At 38.7% G+C, this 13479-nt stretch overlaps 2 protein-coding genes across 3 annotated transcripts in view; one reads left to right on the top strand and one right to left on the bottom strand.

The window, feature by feature from the left end:
• Positions 1 to 7650: 7650 nt before the first annotated feature.
• Positions 7651 to 9764, bottom strand: cartl (cocaine- and amphetamine-regulated transcript-like). Its single transcript, XM_069175128.1, has 3 exons — positions 9546 to 9764; positions 8629 to 8706; positions 7651 to 8024 (listed from the first exon to the last, which is right to left on the bottom strand). Exons 1-3 carry the CDS (start codon positions 9681 to 9683, stop codon positions 7917 to 7919), a joined length of 324 nt encoding a protein of 107 aa, XP_069031229.1. The 5' UTR covers positions 9684 to 9764; the 3' UTR covers positions 7651 to 7916.
• A 2537-nt stretch (positions 9765 to 12301) lies between these two features.
• Positions 12302 to 13479, top strand: part of iqgap1 (IQ motif containing GTPase activating protein 1) — a 44301-nt gene continuing 43123 nt past the window's right edge. For both annotated transcript variants that reach the window (XM_069175126.1, XM_069175125.1), the window contains exon 1: positions 12302 to 12632. In XM_069175126.1, coding sequence (XP_069031227.1) covers positions 12587 to 12632 — 46 coding nt within the window. In that variant the 5' untranslated portion in view covers positions 12302 to 12586. The remainder of the gene's footprint in view (positions 12633 to 13479) is intronic.

Here is a 13479-nt window from a genome sequence, read left to right as displayed (position 1 = left end):
GGTTTCTTCGCTCACACCTCTGATGTCGTGTGCGTCCATCCGGAAAAAACACACACTGGACCGAGATTTAAAAAAATTAAAATGAAGGTCGGACGCCTTGAGTTATAATTTGAATTTCGTCTCCCTCAAATGGATTTTCCATTTCTGACGATTTGCGTGAGTCGAGACCCGAACCGTTCATTTAAAAAAAAAAAAAACAACAACAATCTAATTTTTACATTTTGCCCAGAGATACACTTGATGGATCTTATTTTTCTTGAGTTTTATCGCTCACACAATCTGAATGAAGCTTTAATGATGTCAAAATTTTACATTTTTAGAGTTACATGGGTTTCTGCGGGGGACACAATGAAGAAACCTCAACATACAATCAACAAACATAACACGTTTGTTTTCGCTCCCATTTTTCAAGCGTAGAGATAAAAGTTTATTTTATGCAGATTAGAAGGTTTAGTTTGTCATTAAAATCCGTGTTTGTGTGCACTTCACCTTCAGAAAGATACGCTGCGTTCAAATGTTGTCGTATTTACCGTGAACACGAGAAGAGTCTGTATGAACGGCGCCCTCTTGTGGTGTTCACGAAGTCGGAACCAATATGTACAGTCTGTGGTCGGAACTCAACATTTTCTTGAGTTCACGAGTTGTGACGTTGTTTGCTGACGTTTATGGAAAAGGTCAGAGGTCGTGGAAGTTCATGTTTGGTTGGACGTTAAGCTAATATATTGTAATTTTAGTCACGTAGAGTTTGTCTTCGTAACTTAGATAATAGTCTGCGAAAAACGTTGTTAGCTTGCTAAATTGTTAGCCTACGTGGCTTCTAGACGCCGTCTGCATTGCTGTTGCCTAGCAACGGTGTTTTTTTTTACGACTTAAACCACTTGAACGCCGAGACTGTCTCAGCAGCTGAAAGGCTTGAATTTCCCTCCTGGTGATCGATGACGTGATAAAGAGTTATTTCTGCATCTCTCGTTCATCAGCTCATCTGTTATCTTTTTGTATTTATTTATGGCTCCTTTTTCCAGACTACTTTGATCACCACCACCGGTGTGACTCCTCCATTCATCCAACAGCACAACGCCCTCCGTGTTTCTCACTGGAGAAATCGAGTTGTTTTCCGTTTCGCTGTTTGTTTTCATGTGAATGAGTCGAGGAGAATAATTAGTTCAACACCGGAGCACCGGTGCGTCACTAATTACAGCACAGAGAAAAACGAGAAACCTTATCTCAGTGTGCGGTAATTGGTACCTCGGTGTAATTAAATAACTCCAAACGCCAGACTTTATACCGGATCCTACACATCACGTCACGACCACCATAATCACGTTTCTGCAGCAGAAAGTCACCTTTTATCTAATTTAAAACTGCACTAATTAATGTTTTCAAATAAAAAATGGATCAAATGACTAATATGGAAAAGGTTAGTTTTAGTAATGAACACGTCACCCGTTTGGTTTGTGAAACGGCCGCTATGAAGCCTCTTTCCGGCGCCATCTTGCTAGTTCGTGGGCGGTTTTGGAGCAGGAAGTGACCATATTTGGACGAGCTGGGGGAGGAGCCAGCGGTGGATCTGACTCCATCTGATTGGAAACCTGATACTACGTCCCGCCCACCGATAGCTGTAAACTGACTGCACCACAGGCCTGTCAATCAAACAGACACGCCCCCAAAAACAGGTCTTCTTGAATCTTCTTTTCTAATGAATGAGGGATTATTTTCAGATGGACCTCCAGAAAACTAATAAGAAGGAGTGACTTTAGCTAACAACACCGAGATAACTGATGGACACATTTTATTCACTTTGGATTTGATGAGAGAAGTTGAATGGGAGTCTATGGAGCCGGAGGCTTTTTGGAGCCGACCTCTAGTGGCACTCGCTGGTATTGCAGCTTAAAGAACTTCAGCATCAGCCTAATTTTTCAGATTCGGAAGCTACAAACACTTTTAATATGATGAACACTCACACAGAAAGAATTTACACCTCCAGTTACCGTCAGCTCTGCAGAGCGTGTTAGTGTCTTTTAGCTCTTTTTTTGTTTTTGTTTTTGTGTGTTTTAATTTTATGACCTGCTGCTTCACTGTCTTTTGTTAAACCTAATTTCTGGCAACGACATTTAGCCGCTAGATCGTGAACATTGTGCAGGATTTTCAGCCACGGAAGATATTTCCCTCCGGAGTTCGTGCACACCAAAAGAACATTGGATTTACATTCGTCATGCAGTCACACACACACACACACACACACACACACACACACACACACACACACACACACACACACACACACGAGTCCAAACAAATGCTGTACTGTCTGCGGGATGTAACAGGCGGCTGTTTGTTAGCACGTTGCTAATCACTTTACGAGGTGATAAATTGTCGGTCGTGTTCCCAAGAGGTTAAAACAAAATCTATCCCAGCTGTTGTTGGAGAATAACGACACCGTTTTTCTTGCTTTGTTTATGTTTTAAAAATGTTTCTGTTTTTTATTATTATATATATTATATATTTTTATTTTTATGTTATATCACTAGAGCAAATCACCCTTCCAGATTAACAATAACATTTGAACATTAATTGGTTAAAAAAAAAGGTCCAAAACAAAAACTAAAAAATGTGTTTATTAAATAAAATGTATTTATATTTAAATATGATTAATATTTAATGCATTTGAATGTTTTCTCGTGTAGAAAAGTAGCGACAGGAGGCAGTTCGCTGCGGCTGGAGTTTGGATTATCTGTCAAAAGGTCTGAAAAATAACGTAACAATCTTTTCAACCAATACTTTTACAGCATTGATTGTGCATTCTGGGATTTTCACCAAAATCTCTAATAAACCACAAGAGTGAAGTAACAGAGTCACACTGGAGGGAAAACAGCAGCGAAGCATCCGTCACACCGCTCCATATACCGTCCCACCACGGGGGTCAAAGGTTAACACCCGAGCCTCCAAACATCCCCTCCGGGCCGTCTCTGAACGACTCTTCACGTCTCAGAGGTTGTAAACGTGATGTCGCAGTAATATCCTCATACGTCTCCGGGTCTCCTGGGAAACATAAAAACAGGGAAAACCTCCGATAATCAATATCAACCATTTGGAGCGATCAGATCACACACACACACACACACACACACACACACACACACACACACACACACACACACACACACAAATAAAGATAAGCTGAACATTTAAAGACGTTTTATTTGATTTATTTATTCCTGTTATTTCCGTCACCAGATTCAAAACTCTATAATCTCTCATGATAATTCAGATGTAAATACATTTCTGGCTTTAGGATGTCTTTTAAAAAACTGAATTTGGTTCAATTATATATCTATTTGTCTTCTGATAAATTTCTATCCAAATGACTTAAATTTCTATTTCAATTTTTTTATTTCTGATGATTCTTGATTAACAATTAATAATTTTTAAGTGTAAACAAATGATCTTATGCAGTAGAAACTTCTGGTGACACTAATCTGAGCAGCAACATGCAACATCAACTACAAGAAAGATTAGATTAAAGATTAAAGAGATCGATATGACCGTGCATGGCTGAAATAAGTAAAAAATGATCAGATTTTCAAGGTCTGTGGTGTAATTTATATGAAAAAACATCTTAAATAAATGCATTTTTAGGTACTCTTTTAATTAAAAAAAAAAGGTATTTCACGTAAATTAAAAAAATATCTGTTGTGACGAGTCTAGTCTCAACAGATTTGGACCGTATTTGCAAAATAAAGTGTTGTTGGAGCCTCTGAGGACATCGGCAGTAAAAAAATAAAAAATAAAAAAAAAAATAAAAACAGCTGAGCAGACAATAGAGGTGAAAACTGCAGCGGTGAAAGATTATATCAAAAAAATATTGATTTTTTTATGTCAAAGATTAGTTCCAAAATTATAATTAAAAAAATAACTCCCACTTCCTGCTTTAAAAGGGGAACGATGAATAAACAAAAGGAGAAGTTTATTTTGAAAGGCAAAATTCAGAACAGTCAGTACACTCAGTTTTGCTGATGCAACCTTTTTTTTCTGCTCTTGTACCAGTGACTAAAGTTGAAATTATGTAACTGAGCAACAGATGCTGAGTCTGTTTCCTGCTCGCTCAACTCTTCACTTCTCCAACTCATCATTTTAGTGTTTTAACATTATCATAAAATTGTTACTTATAGAAACATTATATTGCCCATGTAAATCTCTCTAGTTGCATTGTGGGTAATGTAGTTGTCAGGTTTTGGAACGAACCCGGGGGGAGGAGCGAGCGCTGGATCTGACTGGATCTGATTGGAAAATCTTGAGGACACTATGCTCCGCCCACCTATGATGGAAACCAACAGGTCTGTCAATCAAACAGACTTTTTGAGGATTATTTTTGGATGGAAAACGAATAAGAAGGAGCGACTTTAGCGGATGACACCATGATTGTCGAAAAAAAATGATGGGCTTTGTATTTGAAGAGAAGTTGAATGGGAGTCAATGGTGGCTTTTTGGAGCCAACCTCTAGTGGCGCTCGGTGGTACTGCAGATTATACTGAATCGATCTTTGACACTTGGTTGACCATCATGAATCCAAAAATATGAATTCTAAAAAAGGTGGAATACTCCTTTGAAGTTTTATTTATTTATTGGTCTTACTTTTTAAAAAAAAAAAATAAAAAAAATATTTTTATCTATCTTATTTTATTGTATACATATTTGTAATTTTTTCTCATTTTGTGCACCTTTTTGTCTTCCTAACTGTGTTTCTATGTTGCTGTGATGACTAAATTTCCCCACTGTGCGATTAATAAAGTCTTATTTGATCTTATCTTTAGAGATTATACTGTGTATATTCTGCCTGGTGTTATATTGTTAAAAAAAAAAAATCTATTATACAATCTCTACCAATTAAAGGCGGCACATTTTCACACCTATCTTAATGTAAATATTAAACTACATATAAATATATATATATATATCACCATTAAATCCACTTATTGAGGACTGAAACTGGAGCTGGGCAGGATTTAGCAAGGATGACACTTTTTAAAAAAATTTTTTATCCACTATTGACTTGTTTTTTATTTCCGGTTAAATTACTTCAGGTGTTTGAAGGAAGGAAACATCACTCAGCTGTTTCGTTTCCGATCTCTTCCCCAAAGCCAGAAGAAGAAGAAGCCACGGGACCTTTTTTTAAATGAGCTACTCAGTCTTTTACGAGTCTGCAGATTAAAACTCAAATGGAAAGCATTGTATCTGTTGGCTGCAGGCTTTTTTTTTAAATTGTTATTATATTTGGAATAAGTGGCTTTTGTCCCAGCTGGATGTCTTGCATTCATTTCTAAATACAGCAAAAAACAAAATACACTATGAATGGACTCAATTCATCAAGAGCTGGGGTTTAAATGTGTGAATCAGTGGGGTGTTGAGATGCTGAAAGACTGAAGAGGAAAAATTCAAGAAAGGTCAACTTCTAAAATAATTCCAGCTCAGTTTGATGAAATTAAAAAACATTTTCTTGGCTTTTGAGTCGACCTCCTTGAATGTTGAGCTCTCATGCTGACTCGTGTTTGTTTACGTTCCCTTGTGAATAAATTTGTCCTTTTATAAGCGTCCTGCAGGCGGCTCCGACCCGATGCAGTTGCGACCCGGCGGGTGGTTTCCATTAAAAAAAAGTCAAAGCACCTGCGACGACGTCTGTTTTCTGACCTTTTGGAAGGATTTCAACATCTTCATTTGAAAAGTAGATTTATGGTCACAAAACTCACTGCAGGACAATTTATAACGCATGGTTTAATACTCACTTTTTGCTGGAGAAAATAATTTGATGTGACCTCTGACCAAAACAAAATCATAGAAATTAAAAGTTATAAAATAAAATTAGGCTCATTTTTGAACGCTCACCATCTCTGCAGCTTTTAAGCCTCTATTAGCTCATGGTTTTGGTCTTATTCTGCGTTCAAACTTAACTCGTGAGCTCGTGGGTAACAACGTGGGAAGTCATGTGCATAGCGTGCTCGCCGTTCAAGTGGGTTAAGTTGTAAAAATACGGTTGCTAGGCAACAGAAACGTGGAAACCGTCAAGCCAGAGAGAGGCTAACAGTTTAGCAAGCCAACAGGCAGGGTAACGTAATGCAGGGAGACACACAGGAGGAAAGATGAGGCCGTTAGGGAGATCAACATTTTCCTCAGACGTAGGCTGTTATCGAAGTTACGAAGACAAACTCTACGTGACTGAAATTACAATATATTAGCTTAACATGCAACCAAGCATGAACTTCCACGACCTCTGACTTTCTGTGAACGTCAGCAAACACGTCACAACTCGCGAACTCGAGGTTTATAGAACATTTTGAGTTCTGACCATTGCCTGTATATAAAAGTAGTTTCTGGTTCTGAAAAATGGTTCTGATCCAGAAATGTCTTCAGCTGCAATACCAGCGAGTGCCACTAGAGGTCGGCTCCAAAAAGCCTCCGGCTCCATAGACTCCCATTCAACTTCTCTCATCAAATCCAAAGTGAATAAAATGTGTCCATCAGTTATCTCGGTGTTGTTAGCTAAAGTCACTCCTTCTTATTAGTTTTCTCATATTTCATACAAATACAGCAGAATATTCACAGAAGGAAGTGATCCTGGGAACAGAAACCGATGCGCTGGTGAAACAGAGAACACAATGGACCGACAGAGAGGGAATGAAGACTGTCAGGGTGATTGATTGTTGAATGACAGCAGCTGGGGCTGATTAGGAAAGTGAAAGCAGGTGAGGTGGGCGTGGCATGGACAGACGGAGGACCACAGGTGAGCACAGGGAGCAGACAAACCAGGAAGGAGACTTTCAAAATAAAAGAGGAAACATCCAACTAAAAAATAAAGAACAGAAAACAGGTTCAAACCATTAAAAAAAACTTTTTTTTTAATTACTCAAATAATTACAAAATACAACATGTCAAAACTGTATTGAACCAAAACACTGTGTCTGTACTTTACATTTTCCAGGCTGGTTTTTAATCCTATTTGCCGGTTTATAAACTTTTTGTGTTTGTGTTGTCTTGAAACACACAAAAAAAAGACGCTCCGTCCTTAAAAAAAATCTATTTATTGTGTGTAAGTAGCTGGTCTTCAACAGTAATCCGAAACCCTTTTCTTTTTCCGGTGGCATACGAGCAGCTGCAGCGCCAGATGAGCTCTAATTTTTCACAGTGCTGTCCTTCCAGCTGAGAACACTTCCTGTATAATGTAATGAGGGCTGTGCAGACATCAAAATTATGCAAACAACAATGTCTCATCTCCAATGTAAAAAACAACAAGTCAACGGTTTTGTGTTTGATTGTAAAGCTGCATTTTAAGAAGTGGAAATGTTGCAGGGGAAAACAGAAAGTGGAGTCAAAAACAAATCAAGTTTAAGTAAGTAATCTTTTTATACATTTCACTTTTTTAAAGTCAAATTAAGTCACTTTTTTTTTTGTCAGTTTGAAACCAGCTCATGTCCCCAAAATCATATTTGATTTGAATTAAAGCATTTATATTGTTTTAGATTCATGTTTTTTTTTTTTTATAATTCTTTTATTTTGATCAAATCCCAAAGTAATATTTCAATTAAAACATAAAATCCCTGAAGTCCTGTAAAAACTGAGTGAACTGAGTAAAATAAAATGACAAAAATATACGTTGACACATCTGTTTATTGAATGTGAAACATTCACATGCTAAAGAACGTCATCAGGAATGTCAGCAATAGAAAATCTTTGCTTCTCCTCAGACGACGACAACAACAACAACAACAACAACAACAATGCATAACAAATATAAATGATGGCATTAGACTCGGACGGTGATGGGGAGGTTGGTTTGGTTCTGTGGAAGTTGTGCAGCCTGCCGACTGGATGCTTGGTCCTGCAGAAGTGAAAAATTAAAAATAAAAAGTCTTCTGTATTTGGCCTCAGATGCATTTGAGCAGGTAGGAGTTGCAGTTGGCTCCTCGTCCACAGTCGCAGAGCTTCCCGATGCGAGGCCCGAACCTCATGGCACAGCGGTCGCCCATCCCGCACTGAGGAGAGCAGGACACGGGGGTGCGGCTTTAATGTGCATCCAATAAGTATAAATAACTACAAGCATTAGTACGACTGTAATATGTTGTAAAAACGGCAAAAATCCCAATGAAGTCTGGCAGGTTCATCGCTGTCAGGCAGGATATTCGATTTTTTTTTTTCATCCCTGAATAATGAAGCAAACACAGACCTTTAAACTACTTCATTTACTCTGATGAATTGTTCTAATATTCTTTATTAATATTAATGTTAGCTCAACAGAAAAGAAAAGAGAACAAGCGTGTTTTTTCTGTAAAATAATGAAATCTGTGCCTGCAGGCTGATTTATTTCCACCGAGGAGTTTTGAAAGGATTTTGTAGTCCTTTAATTTCCCCCTTCCCTTCAGCTGATCTGGAGTCGCGACCGGTCTGTAATTGCGCCAGAGCGAAACGCTGCTGTTGACATTTTTTCTCGTTATCTTTTAATTAGCGGCAGGTATCTTAACGGTCTTTAATTAAACAAGCAGTGGAGTGATGAACACAACGCGGGATAATGACTCGTTTCATAAACGACTTAAGTTACACCGTCAGAGCTGCTTCTAATGAATGTCATGGCGGCGTTACCAGCGGGATGCTCCCTCGTTTCTCAGGGGAAGAACCCCGACTGCGCATCCGGCCCAGAAGAACCTCCAGAGCTTCCACCTGCTCAGCAAAGATGGATCACAGAAGAGGAAAAACAACAATTAGACTTTTTTTATTTCCTTTGATTTGAAAAAAAAAAAAGATGGCAGGTAATGTCAACATATGAAACTTTTGAATATAACCTTAAATTCTCAAATATGGTTCTTTAAATTTAGAAAATATCAGTCATTCAGTGAAGCTGTGACATCCTGAGTGAGATGAATTTGAATTTAAAGCTTTTGTGGTTGCACTTTTTTAATCAAATTTGAAATATTCTACATGTGTTGAGCATCTTTTTTTTATTTACATTTCCCCCAAAATGTCAGCTAGAAATAGCAAATTTGTTGTTTTTGGAAACTTTGACGTCTCCATGAAGTTAGAATAACATTTTGTTTGAGTTCAGAAGTGCAGAAATAAATTCCCCTTTAACAACCAACATCCACTTAGAAAACAACAGTAATGAAAATTTTAATAAAATGTGAAAGTGAGCACATTTCTTAAAATAATTGTGTATCTCAATGAGTTTAACATTATTTTTTTTTATATTTCCTGCAACTTTTTTGCAAGGTTGCACTCAAAACATGATCATTTTGTTGGTTTTATCAAATCTAAATGAAAAAGAAAAGAATTTAACAGGCCTGCACACACACACACAAACACACACAAAAATTCAGAGGATGTGCAACTCATTTTTCTTTCCCCCTTCTGTTATGTTAAATATTAAGAGCTAAAATCTAGGTTTCTTTTATATGTATTTTAGCTGTTTCTCTACTTTAGTAAACGATCTTCACCACTTTGACTCCAGATTCCCGACTTTCCTCCTCAGACTAACACCCTCACATCCCTCCAGATATACCGACCAGCTCTCGGTCTGAAGCCGTCTCCGGTCTCTCCTCTCCGAGGTCCTTGGCGGACACTTCCTGTGACGCCTGACCGCGACACATGACGGACAGGAGGAAGACGAGCAGCAGCCCGCGGAGCGCTGCGGAGCTGTCCATGGTGCTGGTCCCGGTGGAGGAGGAGGAGGAGGAAGGAGGAAGGAGGATGGAGGATGGAGGAAGGAGGAGATCCTGGCAGCAGGTCCTACAGGAGACTCTCCCTCCACCCACCGGACCGGCTCCTCTTCTTATACCGATGCAGGAAGCCCCGCCCCGGAGGCCGCGGAGAGATGACCGTGCATGGGAGTCCTGCACGAGGGCAGGCACGAGGAGGAGGGAGGGTGGAGGGGAGGGAAAGGAGGAGGGAGGGGAGGGGGGAAGGAAGGGGGGAGGGGAGGGGGGGACCCACCAGCATGAATCAATCTTTATTTCATCTGTTAGTACACCGACTCATCACTCTGAGTTCACTTATGAACAGGTTGAATATTTGGTCTCCACACGGCTGATTACCTGGTCACGTGACTTCCTGTCAGGTCGATTAAGACGATTGATTTCACCAGATTTGAGCTCATTTGAATTTTTTTTTTTAAATGTGTAGAAATTAAAAACAGCATCACGATGAATTCATGAATCTTTCACACAAAAAACACACACTAAAAGTACAGAAGTAATATCAACAGGTAAATTATGCTGTTTTTAAGGTAGACATTAATGGAAATGTAGAAAGTGGTTTCTTTCGAGATCACATCAGGGAACATGTCACTCAGGTGAGTTGATAGCTGTCAGGTAAGGAATGAAATGATGCCACGTAGTAACTCCTTTGTGTTTAAAAAAAGACAACCGACGCGTTATTTCATTGTTATTTTAACTGTATTTGTTTTTAATTGTATGCATTTTTATTTATTTTTATATTTTATTTCATTTTCATTTATATGTGAAACACTGCGTGTCATTTTCTTGCTGTAAAAGCACTTAGAGCTGCATTTATTATTATTATTACTTTTCCTCATTAAGAACAATGAATGCAGCTGCTTCCTGTTTGTTCCTGCCACCTGTCCGCTTCTTCACCAACCTGCCTGTCGGCCCTGTTTTTTGTTTTTTTAACGGCCTACAACTGTTATGACTTTGGAGGTCAAAGGTCAAAGGTCCCTGCAACCACATGTCGTCCGTTTTACATGAGAGCGTAATGTCTCACAAGCGTCCTCGAGGGAAGTCAATTCAAATGTGGCCCAAAAGGAAAAACAAAAATGTTGACATGGACTTCGAGGAGGAAGTGAATAGGTGTTGGGGGGGGGTCAAAGGTCAACCGTGACCTCAAAAAACCACATTTGCGGCCATACAACTATAAGAAATTCATTCATTCGTAGCGTCAAACTTTCACCTTAACTATCTTGAAAAGGTTAAAAAATAACAAGTGATGACCTTTTATATCCAAAAGGTCAAAGGTCAGCTTCGCTGTGACATCACACCACTTGGACCTTTATTACAAAATACTTGTCGGGTGATCTGTTATAGTATTTATCTTTTATACATTACAGGAGTGGAATATATTTGATGCTGTGGTTTTGATGACTCCGCTTTTAAAACGTCATAATTATTCAGGTTTTTTTAAAGATCATGAAGTCGTCTTTATAAAGTGAAACACTGACGGATACGACAGGAGCACTTTTTCTGTCTGTAACACATTTTAAATGACATTAACAAAAATAAAAAGGGCGGTTCTCTTTACTGATGATTCATACGGGGCAAAAAATGAAACCTTAATTATAAAATAATGGATATATTTCTGCCTCCTTCAGTCGTTCCCTAGTTTCTCCGAGTTGCACCAAAACAGGATGTTCCTGATCTCGGCGTAAAGAGATGATCGTAAATAACTGCGGGATTATTTACAGGACATTTGGAGGTCTTCACAGCCAACTACAATATTTACAAATAAACAATTAGTCATCCGGGCCTTTAACAAGAAATGTAAAAGAAACAAAGAAATAAAAAGAAAAGACGTACGCGAACTCACAATTTTATAATATTTTTATGTTAAATTTTATGTTAAATGATATTTATGAAGTTGATTATGGTGGATTCAATCGGAGCCGGTCTTTTGTATTTTCTTTGTGTTTGTGTCATTTAAAAATTGTGTTAATTGCGTAGTTTTATTTGGTTAGTAAAACGATGTGTTATGTTTGTGTATTGTATAAGAAAAGCTCTAGCAAATTTTACATTTTAACTATTCGTTTTTAATTTTTCCTTTTTTTCTGTTCTTATTTATTACGTTTCTTTTCAATATTTTTGAAATGTTCCTTTATATGTGTTTTTTTATGCGAAACATTGCATATAATTTTTTTGCTGCAAAGCAATTTGAGCTGCAAATAAAATAAATAAAGTTTATCATCATTATTATTGTTTACTATTATAAAAGAGTATATTTGTATTGCCACTATGTAAATGATTGAATACCTCCAAGAAGAGTAGCATCTAAATAAACAAACAAACAAAATACAAATTAAAATTATACTAAAACTTATACAAAAGTTGTTTTTTTTGGAAACAAGAGACATAAAATCCGGACCGCTTCCTCATGTTGTTGCGATCCCTGTGAAGGTCCCCGGACCGCAGCTTGGGGGGGAAACCCCTGAGCTATATATCTGCGGACGGCAGGGGTCGCTGCGCGTGCTTAGTTGAAGTCCGCCTGGAGGTTGCTGTTGCTGAAAAGTCTGTTTCCTGAAACGCATACTTTGAGGATTAGGAAGAACACACCCAGTGACATCAGTGAGGTTTGAAGAAGAAGAAGAAGAAGAAAGTCTCAACTCAAACTGTTGCAGAGGGCCGGAAGGTCCTGCCCGGGTTTCTCTCGCTCTTTCTCTGGCGGGTTTTTTTTTTTTTCTGTTTTTTTTGGGTTTTTTTTTCATATCTCAGCTCCGGAGAGTTTTGAGCGTTTAAACTTTCTCAAATTTTTTTTTAATTTTTTTTTCCTCCAAAAAAGTGAAGCGAGCCGTGGAGCGCGCGGAGAGCTCGTGAAGAGGAGGATGTCAGCTTCAGAGGAGACGGACGGACTCCGGCCCAGATATGGCTGTAAGTCTTTTCTTTTTTTGTGTGTAACTTCTCTTGCTTGCTCACCTTGAAGATGCCAAACGAGGCTTCTTCTTCTTCTTGTTGTCCACAACAACATCCGGTTCCACGCAGTCCAGAAGCTCGCGCAGAACCTCAGAACAACACGAAGCGTCGGGTTTTGTGCGCGAGACGTTCACAGGCAGGACTTTCTTTTTTTTTCTGCATTTTTCTGACAGCATGCTCCACAGCCCAATTATGACTTCCGCGTTTTTATAAATGCATCGCGGAGAGGGAGAGGCCTTGCTTTTTTTTTTACACTACTTTTATTAATTTTCTTACTTGCCACGTTCAACACGTCAAGTACGTTTTTACAGAATAAATGAGGTCCCGAATATCACAAAAACAGATGATTTATTATTTGAAGTCGTACAGAAGACATTTACCACCTTTTTGATGAACAACCACCGCCCAGGAATCTTTATTTCCGAATCGTTTTGAGGCCAGTTTTGAATTAAAAATACACGATTTTTATCCACCTTTTATTTCGATTTTTACAATAAAACTTTGCAACTTTATTTCGTCTCCGTTAAATGCAGGGAGACAACGTTTTTTAAAAAACATGTTTTTTATGGCACTGTTTTCATTTTTCTATTCTTTAAAATCACGTTTAACCTGCTGAGGAAGTCCCCTCTGACACCCCCCCCCCCCCCCCATCCCAGGTTTCACTCTCCCACCTCAGATGTGACAGGAGGCTTTAAAAATTAAAAAAGGGGGGCCTCTTTGTACCCCCCTCTCCCTCTGCTCTCCCCCCTCCTCCCTCCCTCCTCTCCATAATTTGGGGTGTAATCTCACGGGAATCGCCCCAGAA

Source organism: Embiotoca jacksoni, unplaced genomic scaffold, assembly GCF_022577435.1.
Source record: "Embiotoca jacksoni isolate LCO1_2020_lvr unplaced genomic scaffold, fEmbJac1.0.p SCAF_64, whole genome shotgun sequence".
In the NCBI taxonomy this organism is placed as follows: domain Eukaryota; kingdom Metazoa; phylum Chordata; class Actinopteri; family Embiotocidae; genus Embiotoca; species Embiotoca jacksoni.
This window is presented reverse-complemented; position numbering and strand designations above follow the sequence as displayed.

Bases quoted from the DNA above. Each gene is read 5' to 3' on its own strand.
- cartl (XM_069175128.1), bottom strand. From the start codon at position 9,683: ATGGACAGCTCCGCAGCGCTCCGCGGGCTGCTGCTCGTCTTCCTCCTG. The intron at 8,707-9,545 runs GTCGGTATATCT...TTTGCTGAGCAG, and splicing joins CGGCTTCAGACCGAGAGCTG to GTGGAAGCTCTGGAGGTTCT. The intron at 8,025-8,628 runs GTAACGCCGCCA...TGCTCTCCTCAG, and splicing joins AACGAGGGAGCATCCCGCTG to TGCGGGATGGGCGACCGCTG.